The sequence below is a fragment of the Vulpes lagopus genome, chromosome 12 (genome assembly GCF_018345385.1).
Source record: "Vulpes lagopus strain Blue_001 chromosome 12, ASM1834538v1, whole genome shotgun sequence".
Classification (NCBI taxonomy): Eukaryota; Metazoa; Chordata; class Mammalia; order Carnivora; family Canidae; genus Vulpes; species Vulpes lagopus.
Genome location: NC_054835.1, coordinates 2,154,796 through 2,178,860, shown reverse-complemented (window position 1 = coordinate 2,178,860; position 24,065 = coordinate 2,154,796). Strand labels below are relative to the sequence as shown.

At 38.5% G+C, this 24,065-nt stretch overlaps 1 protein-coding gene across 23 annotated transcripts in view; it reads left to right on the top strand.

The window, feature by feature from the left end:
• Positions 1 to 24,065, top strand: part of DENND1A (DENN domain containing 1A) — a 508,029-nt gene that overhangs the window by 139,880 nt on the left and 344,084 nt on the right. For 16 of the 23 annotated variants that reach the window (XR_005983074.1, XM_041724896.1, XM_041724894.1 and 13 more), the window contains 2 exons: positions 11,273 to 11,322; positions 22,863 to 22,982. Coding sequence is in view for 22 of the 23 variants with exons in the window: in XM_041724896.1 (XP_041580830.1) it covers positions 11,273 to 11,322; positions 22,863 to 22,982 (170 nt within the window). In the remaining variant the exon portion in view is untranslated. The remainder of the gene's footprint in view (positions 1 to 11,272; positions 11,323 to 22,862; positions 22,983 to 24,065) is intronic. The other 7 variants (XM_041724904.1, XM_041724905.1, XM_041724899.1 and 4 more) reach the window with 1 other exon arrangement.

Sequence of the window (24,065 nt, the reverse complement as noted above, 5' to 3'; positions counted from 1 at the left end):
AAAAAGAGTAAATATTGATTCTCTGATAAATTCAGGTCTCCTTTGGCTCATGTGCTCTCACTATTTCCTATGAAGATTAAATAAGAAAACCTGTAGACTATTAGCACAGTTCTTGGCGATAGTAAGTGCTCAGTTAATGCCTTTTTTTTTTTCCTTCTAAAACTCCAGATTAGGGATCCCTGGGTGGCGCAGCGGTTTGGCGCCTGCCTTTGGCCCAGGGCGCGATCCTGGAGACCCGGGATCGAATCCCACGTCGGGCTCCCGGTGCATGGAGCCTGCTTCTCCCTCTGCCTGTGTCTCTGCCTCTCTCTCTCTCTCTCTCTCTCTCTCTCTCTCTCTCCCTCTCTGTGACTATCATAAGTAAATTTAAATAAAATAAAATTCTTAAAAAAAAAAAATAAAACTCCAGATTATCATCTAACCATTTTTCAACACCATCATTCACTGGATGTTCCTGTGTGCTAGGTACTCCACTAGACACTGGCAATGGATACAATCCCCACCATTCTTAACTAGGTCAAGTGGAAAAGACAAATCTGTAATAAACATATTCCATCAACTTTTCACATTTTAACATCTCTGAAATTAGGATACATCTTATAGTTGGTGGTAGTGTTTTTTTTCCCCTATTAGTACTGAAAAATAATAGTCTTCTAATCAGTGCCTGCTTACATGCAATCATACACAATAGATTATTGCAGTAAAAAGTCATACTTTCATTGTGTACAGGAAAATGGACTTTGGGATCTCAGAAGAAATACCAGATTATTAGAAGCATGTTCTGAAGAGAGATTTAAGCTGATCCTGTTAAAATTTGTTATATTTCCTTTGTTATTCTCTTCAGCCATAATCCCTGTCCATGCTGCTGGGTTATTATTAAGGCTCCTATGTGAGATTCTTCTTCCTTCTCAGAGGAGTCAGAGGACTGACAAGCACCCAGTTGTGTGTCTGCACCCTCCTGTTGAAATGTAGGGTCCAGAGAGTATGGACAGTTTAATGCTGGGAATGATAGCGGCAGTATTGGTGTGAAAGCTCAAGTGAAGAGCTCACTGAGAATAGCTTGTGAACCCCTTGCAATCTGGAAGACTTGGGGTTATGGCAAAGTTAGGAAGTGACCTGCGAATGTGATGTAAAGGATTCCAACCCTCCTAGTGACTTCAATGCACTAGAATACAGTCTAGGCTCCTTAACATTCCCCATAAAGCCCCTCATGATTTGGCCCCTGCTCTCCTATCCAACCTCATCTTTTGTTTGTTTGTTTGTTTGTTTATTTGAGAGATAGAGGGCAAGCAAGCACAGGCATGGGGAGCAGCAGAGGGTGAAGAAGAAGCAGGCTCCCCGCTGAGCAGGGAGCCTGACCTGGGGCTCCATCCTAGGACACCAGGATCATGACCTGAGCCGAAGGCAGACACTTAACCGAGGCACCCGCCAACCTCATCTTCTTGCGTTTACTTCCTGCAACTGCTTCAACATGCCAGGGTGACTTCAGTTCTTTGAATATGCCAGGGATTCTTGTTCAGTGGCTTTTGCTCATGCTTTTACTTTCTTTGGCCTTTCTTTCCCTGTTCCTCTTCCAGTCTTTGGTGAACCCCTGCTCAGTCCTAAGGTCTCAGCTCAAGAAGCCACTTCCTGAGAGGTCTTTCATGACACTTCTATCTAATTTCAGGCCCCTGTTGTTCTGTCATAGAGCACTCTCTCACAGCTCCTGTCATAGTCAAATTCTATATTCTGTATTTATTTGTAAAGCATCCATCTTTCCAACTAGATCAGAAGCTCCATGCAGACAGGGCCTTTAGCACATTGATTCTTCTTTTTTTTTTTTTTTTAAGATTTTATTTATTTATGAGACAGCTAGCACAAACAGGGGGAGCTGCAGTGGGAGAGGAAGCAGGCTCCCTGCTCAGCAGGGGGCTCAATCCCAGGACCCTGAGATCACGACCCCAGCAAAAGCAGACACCCAACCAACTAAGCCACCCAGGTGCCCCCAGCACATTGGTTTCATTTTATTTTTTATTTTTATTTTTTATTTTTTTAGCACATTGGTTTTAAAACAAAACCACCAACCCAGAAGAATCTGTGACAGAGTCAGTAAGTGTCCTACAAAGCCTAAAATATTTAATATCTAGCCCTTTAGAGAAAAAGTTTGCTGACTCCTTTAGTTTGTAAGTTGTAAGTGAAATGAACCAGAAATTCCATAGGAAAACCTCAAATTGATGACTGCTGTTCCAGAATGTCTTGCACGTCATTAAGCTTTTCTTTTAAATTGTGACTTTGCTGTTCAATTATGAGAACATATTTTTGTTGGTGAATCAATTAACTCTTGATTGATTGATAACTGCCTTGTGTGACATGATCGTGTGGTCAGAGGGTAAAAGGCTTTCAGGACTGTATGGTATCTCATAGAATAGTTCTGGAAGTGTTTACATCTATTCTGATACTATTGTTGTGTTTATAGTTTATACCAGCCTCAGGTAAACATTGGCATCTACATGTTAGAGCAAGTTATGTAAAATAAAACATATATGTAGAATTGAGTTATTTTCTTTGTTTACATTTTGCTGACCCTCTGCAGAGACATTTTCTAGTTGCAAAGGAGTTAAATCCTTGAGTATTATTTTTTTTAATCCTTGAGTATTAGATTTCAGAAAACTATTTAAATTGTATACTTTAAAAAATTTCAATACTGTCTCCTATCACCTGCCTTCTGTCTCTATAATGAGATGTCATTGATCTGTTCCAGGTATAAATTTCCTCAGTTCTTGAGCCTTCCTGATACTGTTTTATTAGAATCTGCAAGTTGTGGGAAATAAAAGTTGATTTGAAACAGTTCTGTAATTGGAGATGACTGTTCTGAGAGGCCCTATCTAATCAATTGCTAAATAATTCTCTCTCAAAAACAGATTTGATATTTACATTTTGATCTTCATGGTCTGTTCCCAGTGTTTGTTGATGGTGTCTGACATCTCCTGCCACTGGATAAATAAAGCCTATTATTTCCTTTTCAACATTTTAAGCGATTACTCTCATACAAGAGCTGAGAAGCAGAAGGTTAGATAAATTATCAAACTATGATCCTGTCTATCCGAAGAAGCTGGGAACCTTGATTAATATGCCTCGTTAACTGATGATTTCAGTTCCATACTGGTAGTGCTAGAATAATTTGTATAAACTAAGCAGTACAGATTCCTTATTTTAGCACTAAGACTTACAAAGGCTTCTTTTAGCAGCCTTTAATTTTGTACTTATGTATGTGACATAGCCTGTGGCTGTGATAGCTACTGTGAATCTCCAGTTGTTTGGGGATGAAAGGAGGAGGCAGCTGGAAACTCGGTAGCTACATCTAGCTGTCTACCTAGAGAAGGCCTTGATTTCAAGTTTATCTAAACAAGCTCGACTAATCCCAACTATCTAGGGGGATCCACTGTCAAAACAAGCAGCGTGGCCCTGAGGCAAACACAGCTATACAGAAATGAAGGCTGGGGCTTCCAATACTCCGATGACTGCATACTGGAGGCTTTTTTTCCCCCCTGAAAGAGGGTAAGAGAGGTAGAATTTGCATAATGCCTTTTCATTGGAAACTTTTGGAAAGCTGACAGACCTCCAGCTTATAGATCTGTAGCCACAATACAGAGTCTATAGGAGAATCCTTGAATGACCTAACCATATTGAAAGAAAATATAAAAGCGTCCAAGTATAGCCAAGTGAGAGAGGGAAAGAGGCTGATGCATTGTCTAACATCTGCTGTACTTCTCGTTAGTTTTGTTCTTTGCTATTCTGTGTGGACTTTGGAGAAGCCTAAGACAGCCTAACATGAATCCTATAATCTTCCTTCTGAATATTTATGTAGTGTGCCAGCTTCTAAGCTGTCCTTTGCGTTTTCCTACTTCCCCCTCATTTTCATGCTCTCAAATGAGGCCAACATTTCAAAAGCTAAATAAATGTTTGTGAATGTTTATAAAAGATTTGCATAAATTTGTCCTTGTCTGACAAAGATCACTTTTTTCTTATGCCAGTTCTGAAAAAATTTTTTTAAAGGTTTTTGGTGCTTGTCTTGACAACAAAGTCCTGCATCCCAGAACAATGATTGCTGATTAAGTGGGTATGCAATTGTGACTGAATAGGCTTTCAAGGTACTGGGTAGAAAGACCTATCATCTAAAGGCTGAATTTTAGAATTTAGAAAATGTTATCAGAAGTATACATTTAAATCTATTTTTTGGTACCATATCATTAGGTAAGACAAAGAATTCTTGCAAGTTAAAGTATAACCACCCATGGTTTTAAAAATTCTTTGGTATCAATTTTAATAATTAGAATGTTTCAGTAAATCAGAATATCACTCTTCTTTCCTGTAGTTGAGCATATTTAAAAATAATTTTTTGACCCATAAGCACTCTTTGAAAACTGTAAGTCTACCAGTTGTGCGTGTTAATATGGTTACTGGGGTGATGATCAGAGGAAATAAACCAGGCACTCCTTTAGGACCTCTGAATGCACCATCGTACCTTGAGAAAATCTAAACTGCATGAAATATGTGTTAGGGCTTAATTATAGGACACACACACACAGCCCAGACACTTGTGCCGCCGACGTGTTTGCTGAATTCATTTATCTTTTAAAATTAGAATGGATTTTGTGGGGTGGCAGGGGATGTTGTGGGTAGAGGTGCTAATTCAGTTCAGAGATATTCAAAGATTGGCAGGAGAGAGAGGTAACAGCCAGTTCTGTTAGTCCTTTGGTTGTATTGGTTTAGAGGCTTAAGTTGTTATTAAAGCACAAACTAGAGCCACTTCTCTGACACAGTTTTTATCACATCTGCTAGGCTTGTGTCCCAAGAGGAGACGTGGAGAGCAGCGAATTCAGCATGGGCCCATTATCGACTGCTTTTTCGTGTGTTGTAAAAGGAGTGAGACCTCAGGGAGGCTTGGAGCCTCCTCCCGTGTAATGTCCAAGTCAGATTTGAAGGACTGGTGGCAGGAAAGCTTTGGCCTTTGGGTGTGAATTCTAGGAAATAGAGGTACAATTAAGTTTAAAAAATTCAAGGACTTTGAGCTTGATAATGAAAGATTTTTTTCTAGACTAATGTGAGCAGAAAAGTTGTCCATCTGTACAAATTTTTGTGTGCATTTAAAATATTTAAAAGCTGACAGCTTTTAATATGCTTACAAAATACAATTTCTATCAGTGCTCTTTTTTTTTTTTTTTTTTAAATAGTATCTTCCTGAGGGCAAGTTGCTTCTTCAGTGAAATTATGTTTGCAGTTTTACTGTTGGGACCCTATTCCTTTGGTATGTGCTGACTTATGTTTTCCCCTCCTCCATCTTCCCCAATCTTTCTTCCTTTTTGGTATATCAATAACATAAGTCTTCAGATAACAGGACTTACAATGTTAAAGGAAATGAGTAAGGCAAAATATTTTACAGTAATATTAAGTCCAAGGAATTCTATTACAGATACCACCAAATGCTAATTGTAAGAGATTCTAACCAAATCATTCGCTCATTTTGTAAGTATTTGAAACAAGTGTCAAGAAGTTTATTGGTATTTAACATTGACCTTAAAAATATAGCTCTCTCATTTTCACTTCTCTGCTATAAGCTTTCAAGTTAATAAAATGAAATCTCAGAATAAAGGATGTTTTACATAATGCTGAAATTTGGGAATGACTTTGTTGTAAGCCATTTTTGGAAGATAAGGAAGGATACAAAAGGAAAAAGTGATTTTGTTAAATGAAATTTTTTTCTATAAGATCCAGTATTTTTACTCTGAACTTCAAAGATCATGAAGATCTATACTTAAAAGTCGTTTCAGAGGTGGCTCTTCACCTGTTGTAAGCATTCCATCAATGTACTTAATTTAAATATAAAATGTAGATATAAAATTTATATAATACATGTTATAGAATATGATAAATTTCTATACTTTTTTGTAATATTATCTTTGAATTACATTGAATTTGTATATTAGGTGTTGCACAAATTAGCATAATTATAATATATACATGACTCAAAATTAACATTTGTAAGAAAAAAAGTAAACTGAGAGTAAATATTGAAATATACCAAAGAAAGGAAACAGATTCTGTAGCATTTAAGCAGCAGTGTAAGAAATTTGACCTGGTTTTTATGTATAGGTATTGAAAAGCCTTTCTATAAAATCCTTTATTCAAAGATTTTTCTCATTGGAAAATTTTTTTAAAGTTTGTTTGTAACCATAGCATGGATGTTGGATTTAATTTGATCTCTTAGAGAAAGAGAAAAAATTGGATTTCCTAATTTCATATTTAGAAATTTCTGATCAACATTCTTGAAATTGGTGCTAATTAAGCTTCTAAAAATTTCTTACTATTTATTCTGTTTTACCCTACTTAATCGTAAGCATTAAAACCTTTGGAGTCCCTGTTTTAACTTGAAATGGCTTAAAGTAGAAATTTTGTTAGCTTTTTGTGTGTTTGGATTTTGTGTGTGTTCTATTTTTAACTTTCAACTTGAGTTTTAAGATCATCAATCAAAGGCTTTTCTTTCAAGTCAGTGGCACTGATCTCAATTGTAGGACTTAGACAGCCAGCATTTCCCTTATGCTATTAAAAAAATTTAAGCATTGAAATAGAGTATTTTAGGAATTTGTGCTCTGCCGATCTTTTCATCACACATCTACATTTTGAAATGAACAAATAAATTAGATATAAGAAACTCAGGAAATGTTCTCCCACTGTTTCCCCATCTCTCCCTCCTTCACAACAAAGGTAAATTATCAACTGCTGTACTAGCTTTCAGCAAGATACAAAGAGGCTGATTATAGCTCTATGTATTTTAAAATCCATTCATTTACTCAGGCTATCTCTTTCCTTTATTTAAATGTTTTCCTGCACACATTTTCTTTTTCCTTTTGAACTATTGAAAATGTGTCTCATCTCCCAACATTCTATAACCCCAGTGGACATTATAATCAGTCTGTGCTTTTGTCCTTCAGATGGTATTTATTTGTGGGGTGTGTATGTCTGTGTCTGACTCTCGGTTGTTTTCATCTGCTGAATACAACTAATTTTTGTTTATGGGTTTCAATGAAAACAAAGTATTGACATCCAAACTGATGGCTGTTGCAGGATCTTATACACCTCCCTACCCACACCCCACGTTCAGAGCAAATTGGCTTAGCTTTATTATAATCTCAGTTAACTGCATCAAATTGAGTCTTCAAAGTTTTGCTTTTGCTTCCAAATAGGATTCCATGATGAATAGATGATACTATAAATTTAAAACTTTACTGGGTTTTTAAGAGAACACCTCAGTTTCAGCAGAACATAATCCATTTTCTCCAAATGGGAGCAAATCCCCTTGATGGGCCTTCTGACCAGAGGATAATTTACATTGGATGAAATGAATCCAAAGGAGACCAAAATGAACTCAAGATTTTCTTTTGCAAGTGAATCCAGTGTTAGGTGTGTGGATTTCATGTTTGGTTCATACTCTGAGGCTTGGTATCTCCTTGTAGGCAGAGGTTTGTAGGTATTGCCTTTCTACTACTACACTGTATCTGGTGTGTGATATATGTGTAACTGAAAGGTTGGTGCAACTGTCCATCCTCCACGCATCCCCCCACCCCCTCTGCTCTTAGTCTTCCCACATGAAGTATCGTTGATTTTGTTAGGAAGAAAAGCCCTTTTAGAAATTGCCTGTTTCATAAATTGTCTAGTGACACAAGGGGTTGAATGCTGAATTCTTGTCTCATTTATTTTGAAAACTTTGCTACTGAACTCACCTTAATCAATGAACTCAGTGTTGTCTCCAATAAGTTATGTGTTGGATATATTGATTGGAAAGGATTTTAGAAAACCCGTCTGGGGTTTATAATGTCAGCAGTGTTTTGATTATGAAAGGAGTTGGAACCTAGGGACATGGAACCAGGTGGCGAATGTCCTAAAGCCAGTGGTGACATGGTGGACTGGTTCCCCCCTGGGATCTAGTTCATGCCCTGTACTTTCACTGTGGTGACTGGCTACTATAGATTCACTTTTTTTGCTCATTAAAATGTTAAAAAATCAAACTGTACATAAAAAGATTTGTGAAAATAGAAACTTGGGAATTGATCTGGAGAGCTGGCACAATTTCCCCCACCCCCCTTGCCTTAGCAATGAGGTCATTTACATTTCATCAGCCGTACTGCATCTTGAAGATCTGATTTATGTGGTAGTAGTTGAGGTTGTACCGAGGCTGGTGTCTGAAAGAGCTTGTGTAGGCAGGAGAAAGAGTGGAGAAAACAGGAAAATTATCATTTACAAAGAAAGTTCCCTAGCCAAAGATACTGATACTGGAGAGAAAAAAAAGGGGTTGCTAACTGCTTAGTGACTTTTTCCAGTAAAGTTAATATTGAAAAGCTCTGCCATAAATACAATGCTCAAAATATATTTAAGTCAGGGTTTTGAAGTGCCCTCTCTTGGGGAATGATACTTTTCATATTCAGGTAATTGTGTTTTTCTTTGGAAATAGAGGATAAGGTAGTTAAATGTGTATATATAGGCAAAAAAAATCAGTACTAAGAAAATTGGTTTGTTTCAGCAGTTTTTATTTATAAGAAACATTGCTTGTTTTCCCCTTTCTCCTTATCAAACTAAGAAGATTTTTCAGCTCTGATTGAGATGATGTGTGAATATGCCTAACACAGAGTAGATGTTCATTTCGGTTTTCTCCTCTGACAGCACACCACTGGCTTGTTTGACTTAAATTGGAAAATCAAGCTCTTGTAATATCACAAACATGAAGAAACATATTGTAAGGCACAAACATGTGCCTACATTTGCCTGTATTCCCTTCCCTCCTCCCTCTTCCTGCCCCATTGCTTAATTAGACTTATCACTGCTTTCTTGGGTAAAAGGAAAGCTCCTGGGAGGTAGGTTATACCCAGCCTACATTGGGTACTTTGATATTTGTTTTAATATTATCTGACAGACAAGTTCACGGTTGGTTATTACTCTTGACATTAGAAAGTGGTAAGCAGTTTCTATATTGTAGTGAGTCATAAGTTGGTCATATTAGATTCCTTTGACTCTGCTGTAGAGCACAATGCTTCCTCGGAGCCATGGGGGTCCTTTCTTTCAAAAATCTTGAGGCCTTTTGGCAGCTCCACTCCAGCATAGAGTAGAGAAGCACTTCTGCACCTGTCACTTCTGAGGGGTAGAGGATAACTGTCTTTGTAGCTGATGTTGGCAGTGAGTTGAGCACCGAGTACTGAGTTTTAATGGATGCTCAGTACATATTCTGAAGTCAGGAAATGCTTTGTGGTATCTGAAACTTGATGTGAAAGGAAATTTGTAAGGAATTTCTTTTTGCATGTTAATCATAAGAGTTTTGTGTATGTGAGAGTATGTTTTAGAATTAAGACTACAGATGTTTAAAATGAATGATTTCTATAACCTTTTCCCCTATATTTGCCTGATACTAAAATTATGCACTGAGAAATGGCTCGTTTTTCTGATTCTCAGTAGCTTTTGTAATTTATGTAAACATAATTAGTTTTAGAACAACATGTACAGACTTCTGGGTGCCACGTTATGGAATTAACTGATGTATCAATAATGCCTATAGAATGTGCTGAAGTATTATTGTTATTTGCTCTTTTACATTTTTTAGTTTCCTCAGCTTTACTCTTTCATGACATGCCTTAACAGTGCTGATATACATAGTACCAGTCCAAGATGATATTAAAAAATAGGATATGCTCAATTGAATTATGTAGGCGGAACATGCTCTGGCAGAGCAAGTCAATGTGCTTTCTGCTTCATTGAGTGGGTTATTAGATTGATGTGGTTTATTTCTTGAATGATAGAACCAGTTTTAAAAATAAATGAAGCGAGAAGCATCAATTCAGTTAGCATTGATAATTCATTATTATTGGTTAGAAAAGTGCTACATTTGTAAACTGATCTATAATTTATCACTTGGATTAGGATTTGCAATGGGCAGGTTTGTTTTAATTTGAACCAGCTTCTCAATGACTGAACAATATGTTCTTCATTTTGTCTTGAAGTTGAGGTTTTAAATAGTTAAAAAGTCAAATGTATGAAAGGAATACTTTTTTTTAAATTTATAATGTTGGTCTGTGAACTTATGATAAACCCCAACTGTGGGCTGTCCAAGTCTGCAGTTAAATGAAGTTGAGCTAGAGAAAATTTTATGAAGGAAGTAATAATTACTTGTATATGTGTTAGCTATGTATGTGTGTGTGTGTGTGTGTGTGTGTATATGCCATATATGTGGAAATGTGTCTCTTGGGAAGTCTCTCTCTCTTTCACACACACACACACACACACACACACACACACACACTCTCTCCTCTTTCACACACACACACACACACACACACAAACTCTCTCCTCTTTCACATACACACACACAAACATATAGACACAAACCCTGTGCATGTTATGTCTCATATAGTGGTGTTCTTAATGCAGGAAGCTTCTCTTTTATGAATAAGTCTTTGAAATATTGCTGTGCTTTTTGTTTCCTTTTTGTACACTTCCCCTGAGTAATGCATTTGGTCTTAGTACTTACATATTTTTAAAAAGATATTTAATCTCATAGTTTGCTTTGGATTTTCACAAATTGCAAGCAGGTAAGTGTGCCCACTTATAATGACATTTAATTGAAAATAGTGCATATTTAAAATTGTTATTGTTTGAGTACAAAATAAATTTATGCCAGAGATGTCAACTTCTTTAAAAGTAAGGAAATGAAGTTTTAAACTCTAAAAAATGTAGTTGACAATGTTCAGAGACAATTATCTTCAAGTTGGCTTTCTGTTCTGCCTGTGATTGGGCCTATTGATGTAGGGAAGTGTTGTCTAATCCTGGCCCCCTCTGTTCCTAGGTAACAGGCAAAAAACGGTGCCAGCAAGAGCGGCCCTGCCAGGCCAAACCCATGTGGCTCGGTGTTATTCACTCTGATCCATATGGTCAGGCTGGAGATGGTCCCTAGAGGGGTGTTAACACTCAGCAACCCAACCGCCTCCCTCCCTTCAGAGCTTCCCTGCGTGGCTCCTGCTGTTTGCCCATGTGTGATTCTTGATTAATTTTTCATTTTTAATGAAGTTTGATCATGTTTATTATTTCTCATGATTGACTGCCTGTACTCCTCCCATGTAATTGATAAAGCCCATATTTCTTCATCTGTCTCCTCTTTCTTTAGGGTAAAGTTGCTAGATTGTGTGCCGTGGTTAATGCTAGATTTATTGGTCCCATTAGATGTATAAATTATCTCTCTTTCTCTCCACAGGAAGTTCTACAGACTTTGACCAAGTTTTGTTTCCCCTTCTATGTGGACAGGTAGTGTCAGATTTTCAAACTTTACTAGAAAACAAAGTGTCAATAAGCCTGCTATGGAAAATAAAAACCACACCATTCTTAACATTCCGTCTGTTACCAAGATTTAAAATGTCTATGTTTGAAGGAGAGTTGCTGTATTCTCCTTTCCTGGAGATTTTATTAACATTATCAAAAAGTTTAAAGCTTAGAGCTTTGCGTTGGTTACTCTTTGAGGTGTATTTCATGTGATGTTAAATTTTTGATTTTGTTTATCAGACTTGAACCATGATTAAGAATGGTTGGTATTCAATGCTATTTCATTTTTATTTAAATATGAACATATTTAACTTAAGTAATGTTTCATTATTCCATGGCCTTATGAGTATTATATGGACTTCATTTTTCTTTGATTCAATGTAAAATTTAAATTAGCACAGGCCTATCTTGTTTAATGGTGTTCAGCTATTTAAAAGGCATGTTGCTAAATAAGTCTTGCATTATAGGTGGCTAAGAATGGTATCTCTGGGGAACAAAGCATTTTCTCTATAATCTAGACAAAAATACAAAATCATCTGAACATTTCCTTAGATTTCACATTATGGTAAGCTCTTGGAGAAGTATCAGTATAAGACTTCCAAGATAGTTAAGATAGTCTGGTGGCTAAAAAAAAAAAAAAGCCATTGATTAATGGTAGCAATCGTGGAAGAGCTTTTTTCTCTTTCTTTCTTTCTCTTTCTTTCTTTCTTTCTTTCTTTCTTTCTTTCTTTCTTTCTTTCTTTCTTTCTTCTTCTTTCTTCTTTCTTTTCTTTCTGATTTTGTTTATTTATTCATGAGAGACACGGAGAGAGAGAGGCAGAGACATAGGCAGAGGGAGAAGCAGGCTCTATGCAGGGAGCCTGATGTGGGACTCAATCCCAGGTCTCCAGGATCACGCCCTGGGCCAAAGGCAGACGCTCAACTGCTGAACCACCCAGGCGTCCCCCTTTTTTCTTTCTAAAAGAGAACTATAAACTATAAAACTATCATTTACTAACAATATTAATAAGATGTCACAACAGTCCTCTTAATCTTGTTTTCAAGAAATGTCTACTACGTACTTCATTACAGTCTAAGCATGATTTTTGCAGCCATTTGTCCACTTGATAGTTTACTCTTTTTTAATTTTCTCTTAGAGAATTGAACTGTGAACTGTGCTACATTATGTCTTTAAAAGTCCACTTTTAGTGACACCGATTTTTAGGAAGTATCATAAGTAATAACTGCCATAATATGTTCTAAGAAAGCTATAAAATGGCCTATCTTTAGAAAGACTCTGTCTTGTATTTTCATGTACCCAAACTAGGCAGACCTGAAGGATTTTAGTGGTTTAGAGTACACGTGGGTAGTGTGCTGCTTGGTCTTTTCTACTCTTTGTAGGAGTGGTGTCCTGCTTTGTTTGGCAGAAACCTAAAAATGGTGTGAGATGAGAATTGGTAGCCAAAGGAGTCTAAAAGAGTACTAAAAAGCAAAAAGAGTATTAAAAAGCAGCACTGGAATGTTGCCAGCCATTTTATAATCACTGTTTTCCCTGGTTCGTTATTTTTAAGCCAATCAGCCATTGTAGTATTTCCAGACTTGGGCTTTTTAAAATCCTAGTGCCAGGGTTGTTTCAGTAGTTAGTGGGTTGATGCTCAAAACAGAATAGCCTTAATTTTAAGAGGGTCAGTCTTTGTAATGAGAGTCTTCTTTATCCTATTCCTTCTAAAAATAGCAAGGAAGTAGGGTTTTGTTTAGAGACATTTAATGCAAACTTCACATTTATATGTATGAATTAGTGATGCATGAAATTTCCTCCAGTCGCTTATAAAATGTATTACAAATTATGGCAAGGACATATTTATATAAATTAATAAAGCTGAAATGTTTTTAAAATGCAGTTAGATATCTAACAAAGAAAAATAAGAGAATACATTTTTACATGACTTTTGGTAAGAGTGGTAATCTATTTTGGATGGGTATTCCTTAATTAACTTTGTAAACTAATATTGAAAGAAATGCACAATGAGATTAAATCCACCCCAACACACACACCTCTCTCTTCTTCTCTCACCAACCACACTGCTCTATTTACCTACCTGTCTGAGTGATTACATTCTTAAATGGAAAAAGCAGAGTCCTTAAATAGTTCTAAAATCTTTGTCACCGATGTCCTGATGCCTTTTTATTGTTTTTGGCTTTTTAAAGATTTTATTTATTTATTCATGAGAGACACACAGAGGCAGAGACATAGGCAGAGGAAGAAGCAGGCTTCCTGTGTGGAGCCCAATGTCGGACTCCATTCCAGGATCCCAGGATGACTCCCTGAGCCAAAGGCAGACGGTCAACCACTGAGCCACCCAGGCGCCCCTGCCTTTTTATTGTTGTTAGACAAATACTTTTCTTTTAAGATGCTTCTCTCTAGATCACCCTCCCTTAATTATGTTTCTCATATTTTTTTCACAAAATGATTTGGGACAGAAATGTACCTGTATGGATCTATCTTAATCCTTGCCTTATACAATGATTCTTTCTTACATTTTGTTATATTCCACACCCTACAGGTGCTGATAACTTTTGATACAAAAAATTCCACTTTATTTGGGGACTATATTTTTTCTCTTCTCTTCTCCCACTTCTAACCTTTGCATACTTTCATGTAGAAGAGATAACAAACTTACAATAAACACAAAGGTTTATTTATAATAAACACAAAGGTTTTAATGTTACCTTTTTTTGTTTGTTTGTTACTTTGCAGTTAGCACTGTCAAATGGCTATGCCCAGATTCTGGGGCCCACAAAGCCCCCCCAGATGTATTTTTGATACTGTTTGCCTTAAAAAATATGTCAGCATGAGAGATGAGTAATGCCCTAGGTGATTATGTTCAGAAAAGAAAGCTTCCTAATCTTTTCAGTATCTGTGCTTTTCTACCCCAAGGAACAGTAATACAACTTTCTGACATTTCTAGTCTATATCAAGAGTGGGATTTTCACAGTCATCATCAAATCACCCGTTAACATTGACATCTTACTGTCTCTTGTGTTGTTTTAAGATTTTTCTTTCTGAAACTAGGACTTATGAAAAATAATAATGCCAGTAGCTCTTCAAAAGAAAGTACTTTCTCATGTATCACCTTATTTTATCCTCCTATCCTAAGAGATGAGAACAGGTATTATTATCTTCATTTGAAAAAAAATCTAAGCTGCAGAGAAATTAGAATTTCCCCTAGGTCCCTTAGGCTGCTAGCACAACATAAACATCCGTCTCTCAAATGAATACATTTTTCAGTAGAACATTGTTGGGGAAAGTTCCGTGACCAAATAGAGCAGAAAGGAAGGAAATTTATATTTGAGTTCCTAATTGATTTTAGTCAGTGTGCTGGACATTTTCACATCAGTACTTCATTTGTTCTTCCCTGCAGCTCTGAAAGATAGATGACGGTGGTATCTCTTTTACAAAAGAGCAAAGGAAGGTTCCAAATGTGTAGCATTATGTTGGGTGATATGGAAATGGTATTAGACTTGGAGTTCTGCCCTCCATGTGTTTCTCAGTCTAGTTCAGGAAGTATTATAAATACACATTAAACAGTATCTCTCCAAAAGGATAGTGAGGTTAGGGAAGACTGAGGTGGTCACAGAAAACTTCTCACAGTGGGGAAGACTTGTGTTGAGTCTGCAGGGACCGTAAGAAGCGGGTAAGTGGAAGGGAGAGCCTAACACCCCATATGTGCTGAAGAGCAAAGCAGAGGAGAAACCATGAGTGAGCCTAGAGATTATTCAGCCAGAGCAGATGGAGCCTGCTGGGGAGAGGGTGACGTGTACTGTGATAGCTTGGGCTCTGGCTAGAGGAGGACTTGGGAATGTCTGGAAATAAGATGAAATTCATGTGATTCCAAACGTCCCATTTTACAGAAGGGAAACCAAAATTTGTAGAGGTGAAATGATTTGCTTATGATCACAGCTAAGTAATAACAGAGCTGAGAAAGAAACACTCTTATTCCCAGTGCAGAGTTATTTCTACATTATGTGGTCCTTGAGGCTCTTGGTGGAGAGGAGGCTTGAAATGACAGTGCTGAGATCCCTGTTATCACTCTCAAAAACTTATTCTTACTGATGAGAGCAGTTTCTTAAAAAAGGGGGGGGGGGAGAGAAAAAAGATTTGTATACCATTTTGTACTGTGGTGTTACTTGCTTACACTTGGTAGCTGGCAACCTACTTTAGTCAGAACACACAAGAGACTCACTGGAGGATGGAAAAGCTCTTCCTTCCAGATTTGTGCTTATCTCTTTTGGAACCCAGCAAGTCTACTACCATTCAGTTGCCCTGTAAATCATCCTATATCCCAATACGCACAAATGACATGAGCACAAAATGCAATGACATTGTCTTTTAAGAGTCAAAGGAAGGCATAGTTTAGTGATTAAGGATGTAACCATAGATGTTGATGTGATTCACCTGCTAGTTACTGTTTTATTATGTCTCTGTTATGTGCCAGGCATTGTGCTGTATTCTCCTCCTGCACTAGAAGTTTACATTCACAAGCTAACCGTTACTATAATGCCATATATGGGGAAAACAGGCTCAGAGGAGTCCAGTAACTTGCCCAAGACCCCGCTCCTAGTAGGTGGTAGAGCTGCTTTTGAAACCTCCATTTATCTGACTTCCATTTCTACCTTCCTTTTTCTACTTTATTATACTGCCTCCGTTGATCCGTCATAACTAAAGTAACCAAAAAAACTTCCAAATTTTCTTTCAAAAGCAACTTATATTTCTTGTAGGAAAGTAGCAAATTCTGATAAGAAGAAACCTACACAGAAAATGAAATTCATGTGTGTGATTGGTGTGTTAGTCTGGCTGCCCAGACTTTGCTCTTGTTCTATGTCTATATGTTCATCCTGTTCTGCTTTGCAAAATTGAATTCCTTTGGGCCACTTTCATTCTTGTGTGTTTCATCCTTAGTTTGGTCCCTTTGTTTGGTCCCATGTGTTAAGATGCGCCCTTAGAAAATGATGTGATCATTTTCTACAGCACTTGATTAACAATGTAGCAATTGGGCCTCAGTGGACAGAGCATTGAGGGTAGCAACCCTCAATTGATGGTTGAATTGAGGACCTCAATTTCAGTTTTTGTTCTGCCATTGACTTGCTCTGTGCTGTGAGGAAATTGATGTCTCTCCCGTAAGGGCCTAAGTTTCTTCATGGGTAAAATGATGGGATTGCATTAGATCTCTGCTGTTCCTTCTGTTTTTTTGCTACTTTTTGGTTTCCCAGTTAGGATTCATTTTTGCAGACAGAGAGTGAAGTGATCTCTCAGAATTATCTGGTGAGTTTCTTGAGCCAGATAGGTGTCACCCTGTGTCTGGCAGTGTGTGACCCACTCTTGGTCCCCAGACACTTTGGGTCAATGTCATTCTTTTCACTTGGCTCTTTGAGCTTGGAATGTAAGAAACTTGAATATTAGGCAGATGAAAGGTTTATGGAAGGAAGCTTTGAGGCTCATGTAACTTAAGGTTGAGATGTGGTAGTTTGATAAAGCTTGATTCCAGCCTGATGTCCTGTATGCATAGAAGGGAAGGAAAAACAACTCTCAGGGGTGCCCTGCAGTAAAGCCCAACAGATACTTGTCAGTAAGCTATACTAAATTGAGGATGACATCTCTCGAATTTTATAATTTCATAACAGTAATTTTTGCCTTGTATCCATTATATGCTACTTGCTATATATTATTTGTAATTCTCAAAACCAATTTGCAAAATATTATTTGCATTTTGTGGGTGAGGCTTAGAGAGGTACCGTAACTCACCTGTGCTCACACAGCTAATGAGTAGTATATCTGGGATTTGAATCTAAAGACCTGACTGTTTCTTCTCTCTCCTGCATCTTGAATCTCTCTGCCTCTGTTGAATCATTTCCAACAGCATGAAAACCAGTTCTGGTATTTCTTGATCCTCTTCATTCCCATTCAATGACTGCCTCACTGTCTCTTCTTTGGAGCGTTAGCTACACACTTTTAAGTTTTTCCCTTAGCCCTCTTCACTCTGTCTTCAGCTTCTGTCATTCAACCAGAGCTTTTCTTATCAAGGTCATTGGTAACTTTGATATTGCTCAGTGCAATAGGCATTGTTTGTCTCTCATCTTGATTCATGGCTACAGTTGACCATTCCCTCCTGCTCGTTCTGTGTTTTCTTTGATGGTCTTTTCTCCATGGAATCTCTAAATTGATGCTTCTGTAACCTCATCCTGGATCCTCTTTAGTTTCTCTGAATGCTCTCCCTAAGTGATCTTGTTCTTTACTTGGGCATTAAATACATCTGTATGTAGATGACTTCAATTTATATAAAGCTCCAACGCAAACTTTTTCCCGTGATTTACTAAGTAGTATGTTCAAACATCTTGACATTTCTATTTTAAGGTTTGTCAGACTTAACATATCCCGAATGGAACTCTTAGATCTCCCGCCACATTGTCTTCTCTCTCATAAAATGGCAATTTGCTGTCTTTTTTTATTCTCAGTACATCTGCATGCCTGTCAGTTATACCAGCCAGCTGTAACTTGGGACTGTCCACCCAGATCCATTTTCACTCTCCGTTTGTGAGTTAGGCCTCCATACGGTCTCACTGGGACTTGTACACTAGCCTCCTGATGACTTTCTCTGTTTCTCCTTCCTTCTCCCAAACTTCTCCCACATAACAATTACCATTGTACTTTAGACAGTTCTTTTCATGAAAGCCATTCAGTGGCTTCCTGTCACCTTTACAAAAAAAATCCTCAATCTTTACCATGACCTGTGAGGCTGTCTGTATAATCTGGCTCTTGCCTTATTTCAAAACTTCATATCATGCCCTTTCCCTTTAGCTCCTCTGTTTAGCTGAGCTGGTGTGCTTTGAGTTCCTTGAAGATGCCTTGCTCTTTCCAGCCTGAGAATCTGCCCAGCTCTTTCCTCGGCCTGAAATACCCAGTCCCCTGCTTCTGAAAGGGTTGTTCCAACTCATCCTTCAGGGTCGGGATCAGTGTCACCTTTGAGAAGCTGTCTCTAACCTCGGTATCTGAGTAGGGCCTTGCCTTCTCTTCCGTTTGCTTCTATCTTTGCTCTTCCTTTGGTTTCATGAAACACTGGTACATACAGCTACATGCTGCTGTGTGGTACACTTGTTGATTATTCCTGTCCAGCTAGCTGGGAATCTCCATGCAGTAGTTGTTCAGTTTACAAGATGGACAACTAAACTAAAAGGCTGATATGGAAAATCCCATCTCTCACTGGAAGATTGGGATCACACTGTCCGTTGACCTGCTACATGCCATTTATACACTTAGTCTGTAAATAGCTTCGAGATTAAGCAAAATGCTGCTGGAGGAGCCTTGAATGGCTCACAGGCATTTAAAAGTCAGCATGAATGTTTGTTTGAATATTCATCTAAGCCTGGGAAACACAGCCCACGGTGGTCTGGGCCCTGCTCTCTTGGGCAAATTTCTGGAAATACATTTGGTTTCTCTGGCTTAGTGGGAAGTACTCTGTTTGACAAGACAACTATCTGGATTCCTCACATACTTGAGTTCCTTTAACAGAATTGTACACTGCAGGTGAGGGAAAGGTTTCCTTGTGTTTAGTGTAGAATGGAGAGGACTTTGAACCAGAATTGGGCTTGGAATTTTGTTTTAGTTCGCTATTGTGGAAAAAAAAAACCAAAACCACCACCAACAATAACCCCGCCTGTGCTTCATTCAGTTTCCCCATCTTACAGCCAGATGCTTTCTACAGTTCCTTCCAGTTTTAATCTTTATGAAATCTCTGATTCCTGTTAAAAAGTTAAGGATTCTGATACTGGAGGTAAACACAAAACCTGCAGCCTTTAACAAAATAGACCTTTCCCCAAAGTCATTTTTATGGAGAAAGTGTGAACACTGTCCTAGAGCATGGCTGATTCCTCCAAGGTTCATTCAGAAAGCTTTCAAGTTCACTTCTGAGCACCCTTGCCTGACTTTTAGTTGATTGGAAATTGTCTGAGGAGAAAAGATTTTAGAGTTTGATGGTTTGAGGCCTTGTTTGTTTAAATAGCTTGTACTTCACCCTATTAGGAATTAAAACAGTGAACCAATGGAGTGCCTGCTCCTAAGCTGTAATCCACCCTCCCCTCCCAAAAAAGAATCTTGTTCACTTTACTGTGAGCATGAGCAGCTCACTTGGTCACCCAGAGGACTGTACTTTACTGAAAAGATGCAACAGAGAAAAGAGAAAGGCAAACTTCCATTCTCCACTCATAAGGATTACAAAAAAGAGGCAGTCAGGAAGATTCTGAGCAAATGCATGATTTTATTTTATTTATTTTTTTTTAAAATTTTTTTTAATTTTTATTTATTTATGATAGTCACAGAGAGAGAAAGAGAGAGAGGCAGAGACATAGACAGAGGGAGAAACAGGCTCCATGCACCGGGAGCCCGATGTGGGATTCGATCCCGGGTCTCCAGGATCGCGCCCTGGGCCAAAGGCAGGCGCCAAACCGCTGCGCCACCCAGGGATCCCCAAATGCATGATTTTAATATGAATTTTTATTTTCCTCTGGATGGTAACAGCTTGCGTCTCTTTTTATTAATTGTTTTTAGTATGGACTGGCATTTATAGTAAATGCTTATCTCACTTATTCCCAAAACCTCCTTTGAGTTGGGTGGTAGTTTCTCATTGTTATTCCAGGGTAAGAAACTGAGGTGCTTAGAGGTTAAGTAACTTGGTAAATGAAGGCCCAGTTAACAAGTGATTGAGTTGGGATTTGAACCAAGAAGAGTAACGAATCTTTGAGCCTAGGATGTCGCTAAAAGCATTTTCAGCATTTTTTAATGGTAGTGAAAAGATAATAGGGAAATTAATGACACTCAATTCACAAACTGAGTTGTGTTCATTCTGTGTCCTTTTCCTAGAGATCCTGGGTGTTTTCTTTTCACTCAGTCCTATCAATACCCTTTCTTTCTAGGATGTTTGATTTTAAACGTTCTTGAATGGAAATCACACTCTGAGTTAAAGTAATGAACCGTCATACTCTGTATGATCACATAATAGTATTTCACAAAAGCACGACCTTATTTGTAACTTAGAATCATTGTGACCTGTTGCTTTAAATTTTTTAAGAATTCAAGTTTTTCTCCTCCCCCAGTGAGGCCCACTTTTTTTTCCCCAATCACTTTAATTATGTGAACTAGAATCCTGTTTCTCACACATCTTCGGTTCTCAACCTTGTTAAAATTAATCATATAATCCCCCTTTAAAACATAGTATTAAATCACCATAGTAACACAGTATCCAAGCTTTATTGATAAAACATAACAGCCATAAGAAGGTAGAGTTTGGTGTCCCCTGGACAGCTCTATAACTTTTATAGAAATGTGTTCCTTCTTCTGGCTTATGTAAGATGGAGGGATAGCATTACTTACACCTGTTTTATTACCACACTGCTTTTAAATTGCCACCTTGTTTTCGCTCACCTTCCTAGTTAAAAAAGGAGAGTGGGGCACTTTCTTTTCTTTCTGGATTATTTTCTTGTACTCTCTAACCACTCTCTAGGGGATGGAATTGTTTTCTTAAACATGACTAGGTAGGGCCCATTGACCTTTTTGTACTGGGATATCTTGAAAGTCTCTTTAATTTTCATTTGCTTATGTGTTTTGTATGAGGGAGTTTTAGAAAGGAAGGCTATTCATATTTGAAAAATTCTTATCCAGAGACTCAATAAGTCTGCCTTTGGAAAAGGCCTTGTAAATGATTTTTCATTTCTGCCAACAACTTATAAATTACAGGTGAGAGCATTGATTTGAATATTTTGTCAATTTGAGTATATTTTGTAAAATACAATGTATGTAAAATACGATATAAGTTAATGAGTTCCTTTGGATAATTCAGTGTCAAATTCTAAAATATTATGTTAGCATAAATTTATGTATTAGGATTTGGAATATTTAAGTTTTTTTTTTTTTTTAAGATTTTATTTATATATTCATGAGAGACAGAAGGGGGTGGGTAGAGACACAGGCAGAGGGAGAAGCAGGCTCCACACAGGGAGCCCGATGTGGGACTCGATCCCGGGTCTCCAGGATCTGGGCTGAAGGCGCCGCTAAACCGCTGAGCCACCCGGGCTGCCCTAAAGGCCACCTTCTAAAGTCAGTTTACTACTTAGCTTGGATTCCTTTTTAAAAACTTAAATATTCAAGCAGCCCAGGTGGCTCAGTGGTTTAGTGCCGCCTTCAGCCTAGGGTCTGATCCTGGAGACCGGGGATGGAGTCCCACGTCGGGCTCCCTGCATGGAGCCTGCTTTTCTCTCTCTCTCTCTCTCTCTCTCTCTCTCTCTCTCTTTCTCTGTCTCTCTCTCTCTCTCTCTCTCTCATGAATATATAAATAAAATATTAAAAAAAAAGTTGTCTTTAAAACATTTTGCAACTTCAAAAATTGTTTCTAGATTAATCTCATTAGTAATATGCTTTTTAATCTTTTGAAACGTATTTCCTATTTTATGTTATTTTTATGTGTGGTTTGTTGATTTTTGTGTTGATGTGGTAGGTTTTTTTCTTTACTCTTTCTTTAAAACCTGTTTCCATTTCTTAGCACCTCACATTGTTTAGACATTTGATATTTCTGTCCTATAAAATACATGTTCCTCATAAACTTAAATTCTGAAAGATACAGGAATGTAGGAACATAGTAGGTAACCTTGCCCTCTTGAATTCCAGCTCCTCCCCTTAGAAGCGCTGTGAACATGACTCAGTTACCTACCTGTTTAGTCCTGCTGTTTCCTTTTCTGTAAAATGGGAGCATCGTCTAAATTCCAGGGTTGATAGAGAAGTAAATGAGGTGCTATATATCAAGTCTAACTTGGTGACTGGCACATAGTGGACATTTAAATTCTGTCACCATTACTGTTTTCCCAACTAGAGGAATGGTCAGGTGAGCGTCGTTAGCAGCAAGCTGGCAGAGGAGGCTTTGGCATCATAAAGGCCTGGGTTTAAAACACAGCTTTTTGCAGTTTACCAGCTGGCACCTTAGGCAGTGCTGCTCTAGGCTATTTTCTCATCTATAAAATGAGGTTAATTGAATGCTTCTTTCAGGATTTGGTGGGATGATTAACAGGGCTACCTGCCTAAACTCAGTAAGTGGAAGGTTTGGTAGCTCCAATCAGGTGATGAGGTGGTCACTATCTATAAAATGAGGTTAATAGGATGCACCTTTTAGGATTTTATGAGATGATTAACAGGCCTACTTGCCTGAACTCAGTTAAGTGGAAGGTTTGGTAGCTACTTTGGTATTAAGGTGGTCGCTAGAAGGGGCTACTGGCTGACATTCTTCTCCTTCTTCCTCTTCTTCCTTTTTCCTCCTCTTCCTCCTCCTCCCCTGCCGCTCCCCCCCCCCCATATGTTCTCTTGAAGTGTGTAAATTTTGAGTTCATTTATAAAGAGTTCCACTGAGAAAGGAAATGTTACAGGTTCAGTGACTTGTCATGATTAGATACTTTATCAAGAAACTTATTGCACATTCATTTTTCCCTTTGTTCTCTCTTTGCTGCAGCCTTACAGTTAGCCAAGTTGGCCAGAACTTCACATTCGTGCTCACTGACATTGACAGCAAACAGAGATTTGGGTTCTGCCGCTTATCTTCAGGAGCGAAGAGCTGCTTCTGTATCTTAAGGTAAGGGAGAGTGGCTTTGGCTATTGGCTAGTTCTGTGAAACAGTGTCAGCCTTTGCCTCATTCCTCTGTAATTAAATTTCCCAGCTGTCCTTTTTATTTTTCTATCTGTTTCCCACAAGTCACTGCACTTGGGGAGAAGGACTTCACAATGTTGTTCTTGCACTTTAAGTTCTGCAGATAATTGTCTTTATTTATTTGCATCACATCCCTTGGGTGGGAAAGAGATCTTTGCTTCTGTGGCGTATGTGGAAGCTGGGGGGTCAGCGTGGCTTCAGTTCCTCCTGCTGTTATCTGGAGCTGTCAGAAATTAGCCTGTTAGGCTTTCCCTTGGACATTTTGTGTATGTAAGATTATTAATAAAGTATGTGTCTGTAGCTCAGGACGTCTTGCAGACACTGATTGCATCCTCCTCAAAGTAATACCCTTGCCCTCTTTGGGTCACTGAGGGAGTAACTGTTTCCCAACTTGGCTCCTTCTCTGGAGGTTTGGAAAAAGTACAGAATCCTGGAAGAAGGCTTCTTTAGGTCCTCTAAAACCCCTTCATACAGCAGAGCCACACTTGCTTAATGCTCTGTTTCCTCCTGCCAGAGGGGCAAGGTATGTTCTGGGGTGGGAGGATGTGTGGAAATCCGATTTTGGAGCTCCTGGCTCTGTGGGCTCCTGCTGGGCGCCTCCTAAGGGGGAAGTAAAGGCATCCCACACACTCCCCTCTCCATCTGCCTTGGTTAAGTAGGTGTCAGAGGGGCCTGCCTCCTGTCTCTCTCTGCTCATGTGGAGCAGCCCAGGACAGGATAGTGGGGAGGCGCCCCTGACAAAACCCGGGTCCCCAGTCTTAGGCTTGCTCCCAGGGATAAAAGGCCAGACTCTATGAATTCCAGAAAGAGTGGTTCTCTGGTACATTAGTTTTTGCACTTTCTTCTTCTCACCAAGAAAAGACCTCCCGCCCCAGTCCCACAAACACACAAACTCACTCACTCATGCCATAAGAGAAAGAGAGGGCTGACTTTTGAAGTGCCTTTGCTCAGTAACTGTCCATCTGGACTGCTATGTTTGCATTTCTCTACACAAATGCAGTTATTGTT